This window comes from Gossypium raimondii, chromosome 3, assembly GCF_025698545.1.
Source record: "Gossypium raimondii isolate GPD5lz chromosome 3, ASM2569854v1, whole genome shotgun sequence".
Lineage (NCBI taxonomy): Eukaryota > Viridiplantae > Streptophyta > Magnoliopsida > Malvales > Malvaceae > Gossypium > Gossypium raimondii.
Window position 1 is genome coordinate 22,855,880 of NC_068567.1, and position 23,602 is coordinate 22,879,481.

General features: G+C 32.0%; 1 protein-coding gene across 1 annotated transcript; it reads right to left on the reverse strand.

Moving 5' to 3' along the window:
- Positions 1 to 16,391: 16,391 nt before the first annotated feature.
- On the reverse strand, positions 16,392 to 21,912 carry LOC105793880 (KRR1 small subunit processome component homolog). Its single transcript, XM_012622769.2, has 12 exons — positions 21,405 to 21,912; positions 21,231 to 21,307; positions 20,387 to 20,497; positions 20,146 to 20,214; positions 19,052 to 19,108; positions 18,900 to 18,938; positions 18,682 to 18,786; positions 18,436 to 18,518; positions 18,261 to 18,342; positions 17,068 to 17,211; positions 16,888 to 16,962; positions 16,392 to 16,800 (listed from the first exon to the last, which is right to left on the reverse strand). Exons 1-12 carry the CDS (start codon positions 21,595 to 21,597, stop codon positions 16,681 to 16,683), a joined length of 1,155 nt encoding a protein of 384 aa, XP_012478223.1. The 5' UTR covers positions 21,598 to 21,912; the 3' UTR covers positions 16,392 to 16,680.
- Between the last annotated feature and the right edge of the window lie 1,690 nt (positions 21,913 to 23,602).

Sequence of the window (23,602 nt, forward strand, 5' to 3'; positions counted from 1 at the left end):
CGAGTTTTAGGCTTAAGTTTTATTATATATGAGCCCAATATTGTATTTATCAGCTCTTATTAATATATTATTCCGATATTTTAATTATTATTAAGTATTTTAAGTTATTTAGTAGTTTTATGTTAATAAGAAAGTTTAGATTAAAACTACTTTTTATTTAGGTTAATTAGAGTTCTAGTATACTTAAGAGTTTTATTTAGATTTATTTAGCTAGCCTATATAAAGGCTTCTCCATTGTTCATTAAGGAGATAAATTTGTTTTCATTAATAAAATTTTCAACTTTGGGAGTTTGTTTCTTGTGCAAGATTTCTTTTTTGTGATTTTTAGAAGTAGTTTTCTTCTTGATTTTCTTCAAGGAGTCATGAGAATTCATTCTTCACCCTTCAATTTGCCAATGATTATTTCTTGGAGAGTTGATTAGAGCCATTAATTGAGTTTGATGGGATTTTTATCTCAAATGGTTCAGTTGAACGTTTACCCTTCTATCCATCATATCCATCGGTTCATCGTTCCATCTTCCACTTTACTTTAATCTATATTTTCACTATTTAGTTATTATTTTGAATATTTATCCTTTATTTTTTTAAAGTTTTCTTATTTTTCTTATTACTTTTGTTATTTTCTAAATTTATTTGGTTTCTTCCTTTTAAGTCACATCCAAATCTTTCCTTCTTGAGTTAAACAATTTGAATTTGATCCTTTTTCTGCTTCAATTCCTTATCATCCCTAAGCTCAAACAAGCCAAAACCCTAGCGAAAAACCAAAAGAAACATGCTCTATGAGTAGACAAAGATACGTGCTATTTTAGCAGACGGAAAAACTATAATCCTTTAGTTCATTATGGTAACCCATTGTTAATATTGTAATATATGAAATATAAAATTTAAACACTTTTAAATGATTAATATAAATTATTTTTAAATTTTTATGTAAATATATAAATCATATTTATCTTTTACAGTTAACATAATTAGGGGCAAATTTCTACTTCACCACCTAAACTGACAAGTTTGGTTTGAAAAGCACTTTTAGAATTCAATGATAAACAAAGTCTTAATATTTTGTTTCTAAGTTTTTTCTTCATTTTTTCCATTAAAAAAAACTCATAAAAGAGAGAACATGGAGACGACATAACCAATCCCAAAGGGTTAAAACCAAGCAAAGAATCCAGGCTGCAAGATTTAGACCTCAACATCCAAGTTCACTACAGCAAGACAACTCTTCAGTTGCCTTTTTTTAAGCTTTTTGTAGCGTTTAAAGTCACTACAAAGATAGCAACAGATAGAAAAAAAACCATAAAAATGCTAGTTGCAAAAGATAGTGGTGTTCACTAAAAACATCGCTATAGGTATAAAACATTTAGTGGTGTTTCTGAAGACATGCTGCTAAAGGCTAGACCTTTTGATGTTTTTCCTTTGTTAATGTCATAAAATGTAAGACTTTTAGTGGCATTTTTCTTCCGAAATGCAATGGATGTAGACATTTAGTGGCATTTTGGAGGAAAACGTTGCAAAAGGATTTACATTTAATGGCATTCCGCAAGGAAAACATTGCTAAATTTCCAAATTTTGCTTTATTTAGAGAATTTTGTGGTATTTTTACACTCTATAATAAATTACAATACAAATTAATCATTTATAATTAGGTAAACTACACTACCTAGCTATTAGTAAATTTCTTTTCTGGTCACCCAACTATTCAAAACTTTCTTTTTTGGTCACTTGTTAAATCACTAATAGAAAGATAACTTGATAGCTTTTAAAATTGGTATAATAAAAACTTTAACCCTGGGGATTTAATTGCTAGGCTCTAGTGTCATGGGATGTGGATTAGAACTCATGACTAATGTGCACAAAATCGCCCAACGAGGTCAACAAATTAAATTGGGCTTAGTTAACCCACTTGGACTAGCCCAATTTGTGGAACATGAAGGGAAACTCATCTACTTGAAGCATTGGTTACCTAGTGAAACACTTTAGTGATTTAGAGTTTTCAAGGTAAATATTGTAAACCTAGGGGGTTAAGATTGTATAGTGTATAAATCCCTTAGGACTCTCATCTTGTAGATATATATTAATCTTAGTTGTAGATTACCGTTAATTGTAATCATCACATTCAAAATTATTAAATACTTAGAAAGCATTTACTGAAACACTTGGTGTGCAATCTTTTGTGGTGCCTTTTTCTGTTCACTCGTTCCTTGAGTGTTGCTTCTGCTAAGTTTCGATGCCTTAGGGAATTTCTTTGAGAATTCTCACATTTTCGAAAATTAGGTTGGCTTAGGTAAATTTAAAGTAAAATTTCCACCTATGCGGTTTGCCAGATTAAAATCTTAGCCTTGTAACACTAGGCCTGGGTTGATTTGCAAATTCATTAAAAGCATGCATGCAAATCTCTAACTTAATTTTGAACTACGATTCAGATTGATATTTGATTTGTTGTGGTTGTTATATAATTTTAAAATGATTCAAAAGCTTCTAAATTGTCCTAAACTTGATATAATAACTTTTTATATAAAAATATGATATATTCATAGATTTATATTTGATACATTGATAATATATAATTTTACACCTTAAAATCAACCAAAATGATGTATCAAAAGGAAAAAGTAAACCAAAATAATGACTCAACAACAAAAGCTTCTTTTTATAAAAGAAAAATCAACTTGACTTTTTCTCAATGATATACCATTATCAGATTCATTGATATTGAGTAAACAATGTATATACGATCAAAACACTACACCAGAATAGGCTTTTAGCGGCACTTTTAGCGGCGTTTGGAACAAAAGCGCCACAAAAAATCGAGCATTAGGTGCTATTTAGCCAAAGCGCCGCTAAAGGTAGAGAATCCGCGGCGATTTCCAAGAAGCGCCGCTAAAAATAGGAATTAGCGGCGATTTATATAAAGCGCCACAAAAAACCTAAGACCAACGACGTCGTTTTTGCGATTTTTAAACCTTTAGCGGCGTTTTTATTTGTGCGCCGCTAATGCTGAGATCTTTAGTGGCGTTTTTACCTTGGCACCGCTAATGCTCCGATCTTTAGCGGCGTTTTTATATGAGCGCCGCTAAAGCTCTGGCATTTAGCGGCGTTTTTGTCTAAGCGCCGCTAAGGCTCGGAGCTATAGTTGCTTTTTTATCTCAGCGCCACTAATCCTCTGGCCTTTAGCGGTGTTTTTGTCTAAGCGCTGCTAATGCTCGGATCTTTAGTGACGTTTTTATCTGAGCGCCACTAATTCTCCTGCCTTTAGCAGCGTTTGTTTCTAAGCGCCGCTAATAGTAACAAAAATCTTATAAGTTGAAATAATTAATATTTTGTTCTATTTATTATATAGTGGTACAATTTACATTTAAATTATAATTAACAAATATTATTGTATTGTGAAGAATAAATTAAAGAGAAGTCGATACGTATATAATAAACTAACTATTTATTACTAATTTTCAATCACAGTTGATTTAAACTACTTTACGAGAGAAAATATATTAAATTATGAATAAAATAAAATATAATAAAACTTAAATTTTGTATTGTAAAGAATAAATTAAAAATAGAATTAACTTTTATAAGAGTAATAAATTTTGTTAGTACTGTTCGACTAAATAAATCAAAGGAATTAATATAAAACACCAATTTATACAAAATATATTTTATGATTATATATATTAAAGATTTAGGGAATTTTTTTATGGACGGTATTTTAAGGAGTACGGGATATAGATTTAAGGTTTGGGATTTAAGGTTAATTTAGGGGTTAGAGGTTTAGGAGTTTGAGATTTAGGGTTTCAACGGTCATGTTAGGGTTTAATTTAGATTAATATTAGTTTTTGATTATTTTTTATGGTAAATATATATGTTCTTATATATTTGTAAAATAGATCCAGAATAAATTTAATATATTGAATATTATAAAAGGTAGATCATGATCACTTTATGCATGTCGATTGATTGGTTATAATTTGAGACTTGTTAAATGATACAATTAATTATCTTGTATATTTAAAACATTTAACCCTAACCATTTGATTTTTTGATATATATGGCTATAGCAATACGGATGCAAAAATATCGATACTTTCAAAATGATAAAAACTTATATTTAGATCCATACGAAAATTTGGGTCATAAAGATAATATTGCTAGCATATTTCAACTTTGTACAACATTTTTAACTATATATAACTTGTTGTTTAATAGATTTTCACTACATTTTGTGATTATTAAAGAATATTAATTTAGGGAATTATTTGGGTTTGGTCGGGGTTTAGACGGTCATGATAGGGTTTCTTAATAGGTTAATATTAGATTGATTAATTTTTACGGTAAATATATATATGTTCTTCTATATTTGTAAAATAAATCCAGATTAATAAATTTAATATATTGAAGTTTAGTATAGTTTATATTATAATTAATAGATATATATATAATAGCCTTTACCAGCGTTTTAGTCAAAAACGCCACAAATATTGCAATATACGACATCGTTACGTGTTAGGGAATCAGTTTCTATTGTGGCGTTTTATAGGGAAGTGCCGCTAATATTCTTGAAACTCTGTCAGAACGGCGTCGTTTCAGTTGAATGATGTACTCTATTACTAGCGTTTTTATGAAAAACGCCGCAAATATGTCAACAATTTTGTGAAAACGTCACCGTTTCTTTCTGTAATTGAAAATTTAGTGGCGTTTTTACGCAGAAATGCCGCAAATGTGACTTAAAATTAATTTAAACGGCGCCGTTTCTTTAAAGGCCATTTAACCCGTGTCCTCATCCTTTACGAATTTATTATCGAAAAAAATGCATTTTCTATACCAAATTTTATAAAAAAAATTTGTTTTTTATATAAAGAGACAAAATTTGTTGTACCAAGTTTATTATAACAATTTTTTTTTCCATTTGTTGAGAGGACATTTGAAGGTTCATACGAAATTTTGTCATAAAGATAATATTGCTACCTTATTTCAACTTTATACAACATTTTAACTATATATATAACTTGTTGTTTAATAGATTTTCACTATATTTTTTATTATTAAAGAATATTTAGGGAATATTTTGGTCGATGCATGGTATTTTAAGGAGTACTACGCGGTATATATGAATTTAAGGTTTGGTATTTATGGTTTAGGAGTTAGAAATGGGTTATGCTTTAGGGGTTCTGACGTGAATTTATGGGTTAAGGCGAGGTTAATTAGGGTTTAGGGAATTTAAGGGTTAGAGAGGTTTTAGGGTTGGGCGGGGTTAGGGTTTCTTAAGAGGTTAATATTAGATTGATTAATTTTGAGGTAAATATATTTGTTCTTATATATTTGTAAAATATAGATCCGAACAAATTTAATATTAAGATAAGTTTTGAGTATAATAGGTAGATGATATATCACGACTTTATGCATGTAGCTACATAAATTGATTGGTTAATATGAAGATTACAAGGTTAATTTATAATTTGAGACTTGTTAAATGATACAATATAACTAATAGTAGTTATATAATTAAAACATTTAACCCAAATTAACGGCCATTTGATATATTTTTGATATATATGGATATATATATAGTTATTAATTATTTAATTTGTATATATAGGACCAAAATAATATTGGTATAAATAAATAAACAAATAAATAAGTAAGTAATTATTTATTTGTTAAATAAATTGGCAATTAATTATTTAAATGTAAGACAAAAAAAAAAGAGTTCGAGCGGCGTTTCTATATAAAAACGCCGCAAAAGGTATACTTTACCGTTGTTTCAGTCAAAAACGCCACAAATATTGCAATATACGACGTCGTTACGTGTTAGGGAATCAGTTTCTATTGTGGAGTTTTTCCACAAAGCGCCGCAAAACTTACATAACTTTACTTAAACGGCGCCGTTTCTTTAGAGGACAAATTAACTTTCTATCTGTGTCGTCCTCCAATTACAGCAATAGGGAAATCGCAGAGAAATTAGGAGAGAAATTTTCTAAGTGTCGAAAGGGGAGAAAACTTTTCACGAAAAATACAAAGGAAATAAACGTGCTCGGAGTCGATCTTGAAACTGTGTGGGCACAGCTACGAGATTTGTCGATTGAATAGGTAAGCCGTTTCTGTTCTTTTTCGATTAAATTTTTTGGGTTTTAGGTCAGTCTGAGTTATTTGGGGTTTTAGGGTTTCGATTAAACAACATCAAAAATGTGGTGACTCATTAGATAAAAGCGAAAAAATAATTTAGGGTTTCTTTCCGTGTTGCCTTGATGCGTTGTTGCTGCTTCTTCATCTCCTTCCTTAAACCCCTATCCCACCCGATTTGTGGATTTCTGGTGTCAATCGGCAAAGTCTTTTACAAAAGCCGTACAATTGCTTTTTATATGTGCTGCGTTTAAATACAAAACACAGTATTAAATATAGTTAATCATGATTTATTTTGAGAAATCATTATTAAAATTATGGTTTTCGTTTTGTTTTAATCATGATTTCTTTAATATCCTTGGATATGGAGTTATTCCAGCATCCATTTAAGGGGAAATGTATTATTTCTTCAATCCATTACTGAAACAAATTGTTTGTTTAATTTACTTTCATATTACTTTCATATTCTTGGTTGAGTAAGTAAATGTGTGAATGTTGTTTGTGTAATGATTTTTCGGTATTAAAACATAGGTTGTTTGAGGTTAGACTTAATTTAGGCATACAATATAATCAATGAAATAATAATAGCTAGGCCACATCAATTCAATATTTAGTGGAGAGAATTTGTTATGCCTAGTGTGCATTATTTATGTAATGTGAATTCGGTTTGTAGTTTATAAGTTCGGTTTTGGTTAATTTATGATTTAAATATATTTTTATTGTCGCTAATCATAGATGGATTATAAGTATATGGTATAGTATATATATATATATTTTGGTGATGTTTAATATATGAAATTGACATAACTTATAAGGTCTTGGCATGTTTGTCATATGTATTAAAACATATAATGTTAAGATATTTCACATTGGTTAGGTGATATATATATATATATATATATATATATGTGAAATGTATGATATGCCTGAATGTAATAAATAATTAAATATAGGTTATGATTTATAGATTGTAATATGCTTGCAAAGGTTGACTACTACTTATAATAGGTTTGCTATTTAGAAAACAGGCTGTTATTAGTATTTATATTTGCATTATTTGCCTTTAAATCTACTTTATTTTCAAAACGTCCTTAACGAAACTCAAGATAATCAAATTGGGTAGCAATTTTGACAAAATATGAGCCCCAATTAATTTGTCACCTTCTCACGTGGGGTGGATTTTATAAATCTCTGCTTTATAGCGTTGGGAATAGAAGGAGTATCATCTAATTATTTGCGTAATGTTGTTTGTTTAATATCCTTACCCAATTGACATACTTTTTTTTATGTTTAATTTAGAAGAAAATGTGATTTCTCCCGCATGATTTGGTTAGGTTAGGTTTCAACATATATTCATATATATGTTCAATTTTAAACCTCTAATATCATCTAATTCACTGTCATGTACCTTTTTACTTCATCAAGCTGATCAGTTTTGATGATAGGTTATAAGCTGATGTATGACTTATATGATATGGGTTTAAATCGTTTATGCATTTAGGTTTTTTTAGTTTTTTTAGTTTAGCTAACTTTGTGAGTATAAACTCCTGTTTTTTTTTAGTTTTTTGGCTTTAATTACTTCTGTTTTTTCGGTACTAATGTATTTCTGTCTTTTTTTCCAGGATTTGCTTCGAAATTGAGGAAATTTAAGGTATTTATTCCTATGTTTCTCTATTTAGTTTTCTTATTAAAAAAGTCAAATTGTTAAAAAAATTTTGTTATATTTTAGTTGTATAGTTTAATTATTATTTCTCATTTTTAGAAGGGAGTTTCAATTACCAATTTAGCTAAATTTCCATTTGACTTTGCAGCTTATTACATTATTTGATGTTTAAATTTAAGAATTGCTATTCGGCAAAGGCAATTGTTTTAAACAATTAAAATTGAATACAACTCTTAAACAACTTTATATATTTGAGTAATTGAATAAATTATGGGCGAATCGTTTAATCGAATAGCGTTTATAAATCATCGATTTCGATATTATGTGTTGCGATTATAAATTTTACATCAAATTAATGATTAATTATCGATCTTATATTTGCAAATTGGTTTTATGTTAATGACTAATAATCTTTTACATACAAATAAATTTGTATACTTATTTATATTTTCTATTAAAATAAAATATACTTTTTCAAATATATTTATTTTGTAATGGCAATTCAAAGTATTATTTCTTTAATAACAAAATTGTTTTCATAAATATAAACAAATTAATTATATATTGTAATGCTAAGTCAATGTTTTTTTTTTGACATAATTTGTTCTTTGAATTAATAAAAGCTACAAAATATATATCATATCGTAACGATCTTTGAATTATCCTGAGATTAAAGCTACAAAATTATATTTTAAATGAATTGTATTCAAAGTTATATTTTAAAACATCTTTGATATATATATATATTTATATACGCTTTTAATATATTTATTAAAATTTTATATATATTTGAAAAATTTATCAATCATATCATAATTTACATACATAACACATAGCCTACAGGACTTACTTAATACACAACTTAAATAATTTAAATAACTTACATAATACATAACTTACATTCATAACTTACATAAACTTATATGTTACCTTACATAATACATAACTTATATAAATTTTTATATAAACTTACATAATACATAGCATACATAACTTACATAATACAAAACTTACATAACTTAAATATCTTACACAACTTACATAACCTACATAATACATAACTTACATAACTTACATAATACATAATAACTTACAACTTACATAACATATATTAATTTGATAACTTACATAAGTTACATAATACATAACTTACAACTTACATAACATACATTAATTTGGTAACTTACATAAGTTACATAATACATAACTTACAACTTACATAACATACATTACTTTGATAACTTACATAAGTTACATAATACACAACTTACATAGCTTACTTAATACATCACTTACATAACTTATACACGTACATAACTTACATAATTTACTTAATACATAAATTATGTAACATATGATATACATACATAACTCATTTATACTTACCACTGAACAACTTACCCTTGTAATTTCTGGTGAAAATCAGACTTCAAGAAATAAGAAATGGACCGGTCTTGGATGAATTTTTCAAGGGTAAGCGACGGTTATCGAAATGGAGTACAGACTTTTCTAAATTTTGCATTTCAATATGCAAGCCAAGAGAACATGATTCTTTACCCGTGTAATAAGTGTGTCAACATAAACTAGCATTCTCGTGAAGTTGTATACGAGCATCTAATTGTTGATGGGTTTATTCGGAGTTATAAACAATGGCTTTTTCATGGAGAATGCCTGCCTAGTACTTCCTCTTCAAGGATGGATGTATCCTATGATAGTCTCGCTTACCATCATCGTTAGAGGGATGACATGGAAGGATGTTGCGGGAAGCATTTAATATTCACAATCATGGTTTGATCGTTCCCACCCGACTTTGTGCTATCGATGATTGTAATCTCGGTGGAAATGCTTTTACCGAACTCGGAAGAAGTGTACATCATGAAGAGCCGAATGGAGAAGCGGCAAAGTTCTCTACGCTACTTAATGACATGAACGAAGAACCGTATGAGGGATTAAAATTCTCAAAATTGTCTTTCAGATTCGTCTTTTTCGCTTAAAATGTTTGGGAGGGTGGACCGAACTCTTTGACAATCTTGTTAGAGTTTTTGAGAGAAATGTTTCCGTTTGCAAAAATTCCTCAATCATGCAAAGATATGAAGAAAATGATAAAAGATTTAGGTCTTGGGTACACCAAAATTCATAGTTGCCCGAATGATTGCATGTTGTATTGGGGCGATCGGAGAAGTCAACAGTGCTGTCATATATTCGGCCAATCACGTTGGATAAATAGAAACACAGAAGATGGGAACGACGATGAAAATGTTGCACAACCAAGACAGAAGCCGGTCAAGATTTTACGATATTTTCCGCTGATACCAAGGCTTTAGAGGCTTTTCATGTCATCGAAGACAGCGGAGTCTATGATGTGGCACCATGATGGACGAACCGATGATGGGAAGATGAGGCATCCGGCAGATTCTTTAGCTTGGAAATCATTTGACAATAAATTTCCAAACTTTGCAAGCGATCCTAGGAGTGTGAGGCTTGGGCTAGCATCTGATGGATTTAATCCTTTCAAGATCATGAGTATGCGACAAGATTTGGCCGAGAGTGCTTGTTCCTTACAATCGCCTCCGTGGATTTGCATGAAGCAATCTTCCTTATTTTATCTATGATTATCCACGGGAGAAAGGGCCCGGAATGATATCGACATTTATTTACAGCCACTTATAGATGAGTTAAAACAATTATGGGCTGGTGTCGAGACATACGATGTGGTGAGAAATGAGAACTTTAATTTACGTGCAGCTTTGATGTGGACCATTAATGACTTTCCCGCTTATGCCAATTTATCCGGTTGGAGTACCAAGGGTCGTTACGCGTGTCCTTGTTGTGCTGCACAAACATGTTCGCAATGGTTATACAATGGGAAAAAGTTCTCTTACATGGGACATCGTCGGTGGTTACCGAAAAATCATAGATTTAGATTTCAAAGTTCAGTATTTGACGGTACCGAAGAGTTCAGAGAAGTTCATTCGCAGACAAGTGGATGTGATATCTTGTTCATGTTGAAAGATATAAATTTCAGTTATGGAAAGATGAACCACCCGACAAACACGCAAATAAATAGAAGATCAAATGATGAAGCTGATGATGACTCCGATGAAGATGATGATCCCAATGAGGCAGACTTCTGGAAAAAGAGAAGTATTTTTTTGGGTTGCCTTATTGGGAGCATCAGCTTCTACGACACAATCTTGATGTTATGCACATTGAGAAAAATATCTGCGAGAATATTGTGGGTACAATTTTGAATGTAGATGGAAAATCAAAAGACAATCTTCAGAGTCGACTTGATTTAGTCCAAATGGGAATTCGACCTGATCTTCATACGAATCCACTTCCTAATGGGAAATATCGGTTGCCACCTTCAATTTTTTCGATGTCGAGGACAGAGAAAGAAGTGTTCTGTACGGTGTTGAAGGATATAAAGGTTCCAGATGCGTATGCATCAAATATATCTCGATGTGTTAGTGTTAAACATCGAAGACTGTATTCGCTAAAATCACATAACTATCACATCTTGATGCAAGATTTACTGCCAGTTGCTCTACGATGTTGTATATCGAAGAAGGTGACGTCTTGTATAATTGAACTATCCAATATAATGAAAGCCATTTGTGGCAAAGTTTTGGATGTTCAAGAAGTTCAGAAGGTACAGGATAGAGCCGCATTGACTTTATGCAACATGGAGAAAATCTTTCCACCTTCCTTCTTCACTATTATGGTTCACTTGATAATCCACCTCCCGCGAGAAGTAATTCTTGGCGGACCCGTTTTGTACCGATGGATGTATCCCATAGAAAGGTGTTAATTTATTTTAAAAACTCTCATTCCGTAAACCCTATATGCCTTTCAGTACAACTTTTCATAACATTATTTCGTGTTTAGGTTCCTATCCAAGTTAAAGTCTTACTGTCGCAACAAGCGTTATCCAGAAGGATCGATTGCTGAAGCCTACTTAGCAGAGGAATGTATGACCTTCTGTTCGCGATATTTGGATGATGTCGAAACAAGGTTGAGCAGACCAAATAGAAATGCTGGACTCACGGATCATAACTTGGCCGATACTTATTTGTTCCAAAGTTTTGGAGAAGCAATCGGCAAAGTGGAAATTGCAGAATTAGATGGTTTTTCGTGGGTACAAGCATATCGGTATATTCTGTTTCACCACGAATCAATGGAACCTTTACGCAAGTAAGTTCTAGAAATTTGATAAATATTCATCAATTAAAAATTGTTTATCTTCTAACAAGCTGAACATATTTTTTACATAGTGAGTACAAACAAATACTGAGATCACGTTCGCGCTCCCGAAGAACACAACTTCGAGACATCAATAAGTTGTTCACAGAATCTTTCCATGAATGGTTAATCGAAATGGTATGCAATTGTAGCTTTCATCGACATATAATTATAATCTTGTAAGATTACATTTTTAATTACTCAGTTGACTTTTCATACAATAGGTTTGGAGTGGGAAGAACGTGACCGACGAAGTTAAATGGCTTTCTCAATGTCCAAATCGGGTGGTTAAAAGATATAGTGCGTTCCTCATCAACGGATTCAGATTTCATACAAAATATCGCGAGAGATTGAGGAGAACGCAAAATTGTGGAATAGTTGTTAATTCCTCAATTACTAGTTATGCTAGTGCTAGGGACAACAATCCTGTCGAGGGAAATGTAGAATATTTCAGACTTCTTACTGATATAATTGAGTTAGATTACTACGGAAAATGGAAAGTTGTCTTATTTCGAGGTGATTGGGCCGATGTTAATACTGGTCGTGGAATTAAGCAAGATCAATTTGGTTTCACAATGGTGAACTTCAATTGATAGATTCATACAGGACAACAATTGATTGATGAGCCGTACGTATTTTCTTCTCAAGTCAAACAAGTATTTTACTCAAAAGATCAAATTGATGAGGGTTGGTACGTTGTACTCCGTAACATCCCTAGGGACTTGTTTGACATAGGCAGTGGAAGTAGAGATGGCATTGACGACAGAACAAAAACTTTGCCATTTTCAGAACAAAACTTAAACGAAAACATCCCTAGTACTAGTACACACAGTCAATGGGTCCGCCAGGATAATGATGAAGATATTTATGGATTATAATATAGTAAGCTTTTACGATTATTTAATTATATGTAATATCATATCATAATATTGGTCTTATTATATATTTCAACTATTTTAAACATATTATTATTGTTGTAACTGTATATTAAGCTTTCAACTAATTTATTTGTATTGCAGATAAAATGCCTAGAAGACTCGTGCGAGCGCACCGCATTGTTCAAGGTACTCCAAACTCGACCGAAACAAACAGCACTGAACAACAAACTGCTATTGGATCTTCGAATGCGCCGGGTACACTTGAGAAACCTATAGAAGCTCAAAGTAATTTAACATCTAACTTACATGTTTGTTGACTTATTATTTATTTTATTTTTTAAATTTCTTATATTACAATACTTTTATTTTCTATTTGAAAGCTCGCCGGACGTGGAGAGTTCGCGGACGTATCTCTTGAGGGATTTATACGATCTAGATCCAGTCGAGCGTGTCCAAGTATCCAGTAATAGCTTTGGTCAGCCTGTTGGATCAGAAGCTCGCATTTTAGCAGGATACATGGGCATTCTAGCACGGAATCCAAATATATTGCCAATTAACTTCGAGTCATGGCATAAAGTGCCCGAGAGTAACAAGAACCAAGCTCTCGATAACATTAAGGTAACAAAACGTGTATGTCATTTATAATACTTGGGTTTAAGTTTCGTTTACATTTACTTTCTTAAGTAAAAAACAAAACGTGTTTTTTGTAGGCTAGATTTGCTCTAGAGGTCTCCGATGCTTATGTAAAGAAGGCATTAGGAAAAAGGTGGAGAGACCATAAGAGCACATTAAAGAAAGACTATTTTAAGACAAAAACAACACTCGACGAGAAATTACAAAATGTCCCGCCGGGAATGCTAAGGTACCAGTGGGAAGAGGTCGTTAGATTTTGGACTTCGAAGAAAGGGGAGGTATGTGTTACTACAAAAATCTTGTAATTATGTTGGTTTATAGTATTTAATAATTAACGTACTATTAATTTCATAATGTAGGATTGTGAACGAGTTGGAACAAGTAGTAGGCAGAAACAAAAATTCACACACACAGCTGGGTCGAGAAGTTTTACGTGTGTAGCTCAGGCCGAGGTATTTTGGATTTTTTTAATACTAGCAGATATTTATTACTTTATATCAAATAATATTTTTACTATAGCATTGTAGGAAGTGCTGTCGGGTCAAAAAGTTAGACGCCTTCAACTTTTTAACATTACACATAGGAAGAAAGATGGAAACCCTATGACTCCTGAAGCTGCAGAAATTATGGTACGTTCGCTTAATACAATTTGACTTGTTTTAATTATTTTTACTGTTCTAATGGTTTATTTCATTTCTTGTAATGCAAATATTGTTAAGTTATGTTGCATTTGTTTTTTTAATAAATTGCGTTCTTAACTATGTGATTTATTTTTAGGAAAAGCGAAGGACAAAGTAAATCTGAAGCGATTGCTTCAAAGTGATAGTTCTGTTCATATTGACGACATTGATAACCGGATTATCACCGAAGTTTTGGGTCTGAAAGGTATGGTCGGGTTCGATTTCAATGATCTTTTGTTAACCCATCCCAATATTTTGGATCCATTTCAACGATACATGCATTGGGAGTCGAGCTCAAGTCAAGTTCGAAGTTAAGAGACCAGATAGCTCGGATGCAAGCGACAACAAGTGAACAAATTACACAACTTAAAGCGAGGCAACATCGAGAGAAGTCGAGGTTCAAAAGATATGAACTCCACTACAACTTAAAGCAGATCGCAACGAGAGAAAGAGGCGCAATGAGAGAAGCTTAGGTTCAATGAAAGTATGAAGAACTCCAGAAGAACTTAAAGCAGATCGTGAGAGAAGAAGAGGTCATGGCGAGGAATTAAAGGTCGCAACGAGGGAAGCGAGCAGTAGTAAAAGTTCGATGAACTCCAAAGAATGACTTCGAATATGATGAAGATGTTTCAGCAGTCGCAACCACCGTCGTCTTAGACTATCGTGTAAATATACTTCAATTTTGACTTTGGCATTATCATTTTAACTTTTACAATTTTTGTAAGAATAATAAGAATTTTATTTTATTTATTGACATTTATTTTAAATATTATATAGATGTATTACTTTTGGCTGGATTATATTTGGTTTATTCTGATTTGTTTTTACAAGAGGGCTGAAAATATAAAAAAAACTTTTCAAATATGCCAAAATTAGCGGCATTTTTTGGGTAAACGCCGCTAAAGAACACGGCCGATAGTGGCGTTTTTCGTATAAGCGCCGCTAAAGACCATGGTCTATAGTGGCGTTTTTTGTCCAATCGCCGCTAAAGAACACGGTCTATAGTGACCTTTTTTGTCCAAGCGCCGTTAAAGAACATGGTCTATAGTGGCGTTTTATGTACAAACGTCGCTAAAAGACCACGATCTATAGTGACGTTTTTTGTATAGCGCCGCTAAAGACTATGGTCTATAGCGGCGTTTTTTGTGTAAGCGCCGCTAAAGACCATAGTCTATTTGCGGCTTAAAGAGAAACAAGTAAAGGTGTTCATCTTTAGCGTTTATTATAAAAAGCCGCTAAAGTTAGCGACATGATCAATAGCAACATTTTTTAAGCGCTTCTCAAAGCATTGCTAAAAGTATTCTTACGCTAAAAAACGCCGCTATAGCCCTAAAAAAGCGCCGCTAAATACCTATTTTGGTGTAGTGAAATATCAAACATTTGAAATTAACTTTTGGAATACGATCATCAATATTTTACAATGATTAGTTAAAATTTGAAATACACTCACTTTTTTACAGGTTCCATATCAAATAGATCCCATATTAAAATAATAATGGATCCATACATTAATTTTGAACAGAACTAATAGGACTAGTTAGTTAATTTTAATCATTATATATAACATAAAGTAGGGCGAACCTTTATGATCTGACAAGAAAAACCAAAAAAGAAAGTTCAATCCATTGTACCGATGGTACGAACTCTCCAACCTTTTCAAGTTCCAAGTTTGATCAATTCAAGTAGGTTATTGGGTTGCCTTCTCAACTCTATTACTTGAAGTAATTGAACAAGTGATTTGCCAAGATCATGTTGACACCTCAAAATCTAGAACCAAAAAAGTAATTGAAATTTTTTACCCATTTAACCTGCAATTCCGTTTTCTAATTGGTTGACATTCAAAGCAAACTAAGAATTAAGATGTGTGACAATAATAATGTTTATGAAATGTATAAAACAAGAATTGATGCTCTAAATATGTCGGTTTCTAAAGCCAATTGAGATTGTCATATATAAGAAGTCAAGTTCTTTGACAGAAAATACTATTACCTATAAACTTGTACACTTTTTAGTCTAATCTCAAATTCATTGTCCTCTTAGAAGGTTACATGATAAGAAAATAATCAATTATTATATTCAAGTTCCAACATGCCTCGTGTGCAAACCTAATAAATAAGCTTGTACTTGAATCTAAATGTACAAAAAATGTGCAAGCTAGAAAGTGTCAAGACATTCCAATGGGCACCAAAACATTGACTAAAAATCCAAATGTACAACAGTTTCCATGATTCAAACTCTGAAACTATGATATCATGTAAGTTATATGATAAATTATCCCAAAAACATAGTCGGGTGATCAACTATATTTAAGCTTCAACATGATATATCAAGGTTTTTTTACCAAATATCAGCCTTTTTTTCTCAACAATTGCACATCCGCACCACGGATTGACAAAAGCCAGCACATATTTAGCAAAATTTGTCATACCATGAACTTGTCTACAACAAAATTTATAGTTTACCTATACTAGGTATGCTTGGATTTCTTTTTCTTTTTGGAAGGCTGTTCGGCAGCAGGGGCTGAAATATATTCTTCAGCATTGATAGTTTGCAAAGATTTTTGCTTTCCGAATTCCTTGGCCTTTTGCTGCAGTAAAATCCAAGGTGGGGCTGCTTAGAACTATGCCCAATTGTAACAAGTATCTTTGAAAAGGAAGAAATCTTATAAAATTACCTTCAAGGACATAGCAAGGGCAGCAACATCTTCCTCCTTGTTCTCTGACTTGTTAGAATCTTGCTTCACGGGTTCCTGCAACAGGTAAATTATATTACTGCTGAAACAAATAAATACTTGATAAAAATAGTTGGACTTTGTGATTCTATGCGTCAGCCACTATAGGTTTCAAAATAGAACCTTGGGAGGAACAAATGCTTCTTCTCTTTTTCTTTTGTTTTCAGCTGCTTTCTGTGCCTGCTTCTCTTGCTTCTCTTCCCACTTCTTCGCTAATTTCTTTTTCTCACTCAAGAAGTATTCTCCAGATTCCAGTTCTTGATCAATCTGGACAATACCATGTACCAATGTAAGTTCAGTTTCCATAAAATTCCACAACAACAACAACAATAATAATAATAACAAGGATGATGATGATGATGACAACAATGACGATTTATGCTGCTCCAGGTCTTTATTTTTCTTCAAGTACCCATGTCCAGGACCCATATTAGACACATTGGGACCTGGGTATAAGGATATACTCCTCTAAATACAAGGAAAACTTATAAAAAAGTTAAACATAACCACATCATACACATACCCGACATTCGACACACTCACAAGTCACACCCAAGTTTGAGTAACATAGCTTACTCACACTGCAGACATACAGTGACTATTCAGTATCTCAGTTTAATGGAAAAAGACAATCTCCGGGTTGGAAGCTTCAAATATCTATATGCACCCTCGAGAAAGAATAGCTTACTTCCCCTTTTTTTTTTTGGGGGGGGGGGCAATTCATTAGCTTACATTTCCCTTTTTTTTTAGAATGGAAGAGCACAGGAAAAACAACTTAGACATGTAATGGATACTAAAAGCAAAGAACCAACCCCTCATTATTGACTCCAAAATTCACCCCCCAGATAGAATAATTTTTCAGTTCCTATGTACACTAGCTTATGCACGCCTGCATAAATTTCACTAAATTTTATCATCCCAAAAAGGATACAGATAAGATTTAATCCAAACCCAAAGTTCCTACAAAATTTCTTTTGGAATTCTCCCTACTTGCCTATAACGGAAACCCCTTCTAAAGTTAAAGAATGCAAAGGTCTCACCAGCCACCAGATCATTTGGCTCAAAAATTAAGATTTTGCACCCTAGCTCTTAGAGCAAATATGTTCAGCTAAACCAAACAAGATTATACTAAATAAAACTACAATTGTCTATCTAAAACAAACACAAGCTAAAAAAAAAACCTTAAACCAGAGAACATTGTGCAGGAAAACAACATTACTAAATAAAAAAGGAAACATCTCATTCTAGTCTAATGAGGGAGACAAAAAGAAATCATGTTACCATAAAAAACCCAAAGAGACAATCAGCTATCTTACCTTACTAGGTTGCTGAGGAGGAGGGAATGGTGTATATGGTTTCTTCTCTTTACTCTTAACCTTCTTCGTTTGAACATTTTTCCTGGAAGCATTATTAGATGGTTAAATGGATATCTAACAGAACAAAGCATGAAAATAAGTTCAAACATGCAAATGAAGAGAATAGATATCTTACTTCTTGAATGTTGGAAGAAACCTATCCCAGTTTTCATCTTTGAGTGCTCGATCCTTCTCAAGCTCTTTCTTCATCATGAGAATCTGGATGATGAAAAGGAAGGGAAAAGGAAGACATGGTAAGACAGGAAAAAAACAGGAGATAGGAACTGCTACTGAATATTCATACAATATCAAAACACATCTTACTGGCATAAATTAAAGCAACGCTAGTAAAACCAAAATTGCAAAGTCAAGTTTTTGGCACCTTGATATGGTATACTGGATGCATTTTATTTTCTACGCAGTCCTCCACAATCCTCCTGACTTGTTTCAAACCTTTAAATGAACCCATAGCAGCAACAGTGTTTCCCTATTCCATCATGTGGAAAGTGACAAAAGATTTTCAGTTTGTGGTTCTCCATTTCAACATAGAGCAAAAAATTAAAATTCAACAACCAAAAACGAACAAGGGTGAGCAATTACCTGAACAAGAATGTAGCAGCTTGTCAATATTTCAAGTGCCTGCATCCAGTAATGAAGGGGATTATTTTATAGTAATAGTATTTCCTCATGCCTCAACATAGCCTTATAAGGGGATTATTTTAGAATCATGTTAAGACATCAATTATACACACCTTCAAAGTCGAAGAATTTGGCCCCACAAGGCGCTGCCTTCTTTTAACAAATCGCTCCTGTAAAAACAAATATTTAGACAACTTTTTGAAAAATTTTAGATGCAACAATGTAATATCTTGCCATCTATCAAAATGAAAAATAAATTCAGTAAGTTACACAGAAAAACAAAAAAATAAAAAAACCAAAAGCTGTCCAAACTTAAATATAAAAGCTAAAAAGGATGCAATTCAATTAACTCGGCTTCTCAGCATGCTGTACAAACGACTAGTTAACACTTAACATTAACATATAAGCAGATATAAATGTACCACTTTGAACATGCTATAGCATCTTCATAAGCAAGCTATAGACTGAATGAGAAATAGAGGTTCAGCGTGCATAGATAGTAAAGCCTAAGGAACATAACAAGCAGTTTCAGCTTTCTGTATGCTGCTTACAAACAATTCATAGTAGCTGCATCGAAGATAACCTAATCAATCCTATGTAGTGCACAAGTGACAGAAGGCATATATATGTACTTAATTAATAGGTGAAACAAAGATGAATAGAAAAATCACAATAAGTTTCAGATCATAGGATCCAGATTGGAAGGCAACATAAAACAAAGAACCCTAATTTGCATCGCCCAGACAGACATCAAAAGATAAATGCAAAACAGAAAGATCTTACATTAAGTTTAATTAAAATATATAGAACGTGTCAAACTAAAATAGTATAACTACAGACTAGATATTTGTCCATAATTAGCTTCAAGAAGAAACATTAAGGCACTCAGATTTTATAATCCGAGTTTTATGGGGCATCATGTTATCGCAAAATCTTCTTACTGGTGCAATGCATCGTAGTTGACCCTACATAATGCTAAAAGAGTGTATGCTAAAAGAATTAAAGTTCAAGTGATCCAGCAATATAAGATCCATTGATCAACCAAGGCTCAACTACAAGTGTAAGAAATAATCAAAGCTCGACACAGATTTCAGCTACCTACTCAAGCATCTGCTTGTATACCAATAGCGACCATTATACCAGATTCACAAAAGTAAAATGGGCAAAATTTTAATCAAATAAATAAAGGAAATTCTGAAACACATACCTTATTGCGAACCAAGTTTCCAATTTTTATGATGTCACACTGCATCTCATCATCAAGTATTTTGATGGCCTAAAATTAAAAGAAACAGTAAGAACTATATTCAAACAACCTCCATACATATGGTTTTAAGGACTGATCAAAAGCTATTTCAAGTAAAATGGTCAAAAAAATCTCATGGGAAATAAACAAACATTTAAGTATTGTGATTGACAAAAAGTGCAAGCATAGTTGACAAGTCTACCTGAGGGGCAGGAACACTTCTCGATAGAAGCTTGATGAGATCCCTGGCCTTAATGATAATATATGGATCCCTAGTTTTTCTTGTTGTTGAAACTGTCATAGACCCTTCAACCTGATCAGCAATTAAAGGCATCAGATGATAAAGAACCATATGTGAATATTATAGCAATAATAGTAGAGTGCCAGTAATCAATATAAAAGATTGGAGAACGAGGGGAAGAAAACTTTTGCAGTAGAGTGTTTACTAAGTATTTTAAGCAAAATGATCCTTCAATCTTTGAAGAAGGCAATCTGATAAATATGGGATTATATCTAATTATGACAAAGACAGAAGTTGATCCAACGCTCTGACAGCTTTCTTAAGATAAGGAATAATCAATGGGGCATAAGACAGAAGACTACGTATGAAAAAAAAGGAAAAAATGAAGTGAAAATAGTAATCCTACTTCTTGAATGGGACAAGATGGAGGGAAAAATGTATGCTCTAAACATTTAAAAGCCAAATTTACAAATTATTATCATATTAATATATGAAAATTACACTTTTTCTTTTTATTTCAATTTTTGCATATCTTTTGATAGATACAAAACAGTCGAAGACATTAGCTAAATTATGTCTTTCCTTTCTTTCGACTACTCAAGCAAACATGATGACTGGTAATATCCCTCTGCTTTGTTTCTAGTCACAATCTTAGAACATCCAAACAATGAATCAATAGGACCAAACAAACTGTTACAATCTAGAGGGGAAAACAAACTGCTCAACTTCAACCAACCCAAAATCTAGAATACAAAAAGACCACTGAATTAAGCCATTAAAACACTCGACAGAATTTGAAACTTACCAAGTTGAGCTCAGCAGCAATACCATATTCTTTCAAAGCAGATTTAACCTTTGGCCAAGCTTCTTGCAAGTATTTTTCTTAAAACAAGACGGCAGAAAAGATACCAAACATAAGTAAAATTTTAAAATGTAATCAAATTAGAAAAAAAAAACGTAGAGGAAATCAATTAATTACCTCGGTAACGAGGGAAGATAGTGGAAAAAGAGCTGACTTCCAGTAACCCATCGGGGTTCCAAGAAGGGTCAAACTTTTCAATCTTCCAACGGTCTATGTTTGGGTCTTCGTCCCATGGCTTTGGCTTATCGTGTTTCCCTTTATGCTTCTTTTTCTGTTCCAGATTTACTTTTTCTGCATTCTCTACCTCCATTTTAATTTTCAAAAACCCTGTAATTGCGTTAAATAAAGAAAAAAAAGTTACTTCTGTTTGTCGCAGCCTTCGTTATCCGGACTCGGCAACTTGTGGTGCAGTAGCCGTCTCAACACGATACACACTGGATACGGGTCAGATCCGGCAAAAACCAGCGGACACGGCAGTGGGTGAGAACTGAGATAGAAGAGAAGAAAAAGACAAGAAAACCGATTCGCAGAGACGAGAGAGAGAAGAGAGGGACGACGGTGGGAGGCAGATGATTATGGAAGGAAAAGAAGGGACTTTTTCAAGAACAAAAATTAGGGTGTAATAAATGCTGTACCATAAGTACCCGCATTCGAAATTTAGTTGTTATATTTTTATTTCTAGAAATTTAGTTCTAAATTTAATATAATTAAAATTATTTTTGTTAAACTTAAAGTTTGGTTTTTCTTAGTTATATGATTATCGAGTAAGTGCTTTTTATTTTAAAATTATACATTGATAAATTTAATGAAAAATTTTAATGGTATAAAAATTGGACCTCAACTTTAAAATTTTAAAAATTAAGACACTAAATTATTGAAAGTAAAATATATGCATTCAATTCTAAATTTGTAAAGAGTATAAGGACAATAACATATTTTAACCTATTAATATTTACACGCATAGTTTTAAAGAATGAGAGAGAACAATAAATATGTTTAAATGTGCTCAAAATTAATGTAATTTTCTAAAATTTAAAATTCAATATCTAAGGTTTAATTTTAAGACATTGAATTTCTGTATTTTTATTTAAAATATTGGTCACTCCATCAAAATGTTGATGTGATTGTCATAACATGCTAGACGAGAACCTAACAAGCTAGATTTGAAGATTTAAAGCTAAAGTCACCACTAATTAATTCGAGTTAAGTTGGTTAGTCATGTATAGCCTAAAGTTTCAAGACTAAATCTAAGATAAATCTAAAGAAATAAAAAATAAAAACTACGCCTCAATTTCGTCACTAAAATTCAAGTTTAGGAATATGATTATGTGTAGGAAAAGTTATATCACCCTTAAAATATCTATTCAAGGATAATGTTGCATAGTTTGGCATCTATGGTTTCCAATCTAAAATTCCTAATATATGCTCCAAATATGGGTTAAATTAAAGAAATATGCTATTTTTTTTAATATTTAAGTAAGTCTGTCGTTTTTTTTATATTTATCGAGATATACTATTTTTGGAGAGAGAAAGTGAAAACGTGTCCTACAATGTGCACTTTCAGCTACGTTGGCTGAAAAAGCATCCTATTTTCATTGAAAATTGATTAAGGGTCTGTTTGATTGACGGAATTGATTTTCCGGAAAATCATTTCCAACTTTTCCAGCGTTTGATTGGCGGAAAACATTTTTCATTTGGAAAATGAACTCCAAAACAAGGAAAATGGGTTACATTTAGGAAAATGTCTTACCCTTTCAATTTCAGTAAGACATTTTCCGTGCTCTCCTCTCTATCGCCTCCTTCATTCCTTCCTTCATTTTCGATAGAAAAGCGCTTCATTTATCGGTTTTCCAAGAACTTGTTTTTTAATTATTCAATACTTGTTTTTAACACAATTACAAATAATTTATTTGATATTAGTTTTTTCAATTTATAACGATTAATATTGTAGCTTAATAATTGAATATTATTATAAATAAATCATTGCAATATATGTAAAAACAATTTAAAATATAAAAATTTATTAATATATGTAAAAACAACTTTTTCGGAAAATATTTTCAAGAAATCTACCAAACAGTAGAAAATATTTTCTAGTAAATCATTTTGCAGAAAAGTAAAACATTTTCCAGAAATCATTTTACGGAAAACATTTTACTGGCAATCAAACAGACCCTAAATGTTAGTGCTTTTGTCCTTGAGTCCCGGGTTCGATTCATCTCCTACTCACATTTGTATTTTTTATTTCATGTTGTTTTAAGCTTTATTTTTAATTAATATTTTTAATACATTAACTTTTTTGGTTAGATAGTTAA

What these genes read in the sequence shown, in the direction of transcription:
- LOC105793880 (XM_012622769.2), bottom strand. Translation starts at nt 21,597, where the DNA reads ATGGAGGTAGAGAATGCAGAAAAAGTAAATCTGGAACAGAAAAAGAAG. An exon ending in TTTCTTCCAACATTCAAGAA is followed by an intron (nt 18,343 to 18,435) that starts GTAAGATATCTA and finishes TAATGCTTCCAG; the next exon opens with GAAAAATGTTCAAACGAAGA. An exon ending in CCCTTGCTATGTCCTTGAAG is followed by an intron (nt 16,801 to 16,887) that starts GTAATTTTATAA and finishes ATTTTACTGCAG; the next exon opens with CAAAAGGCCAAGGAATTCGG.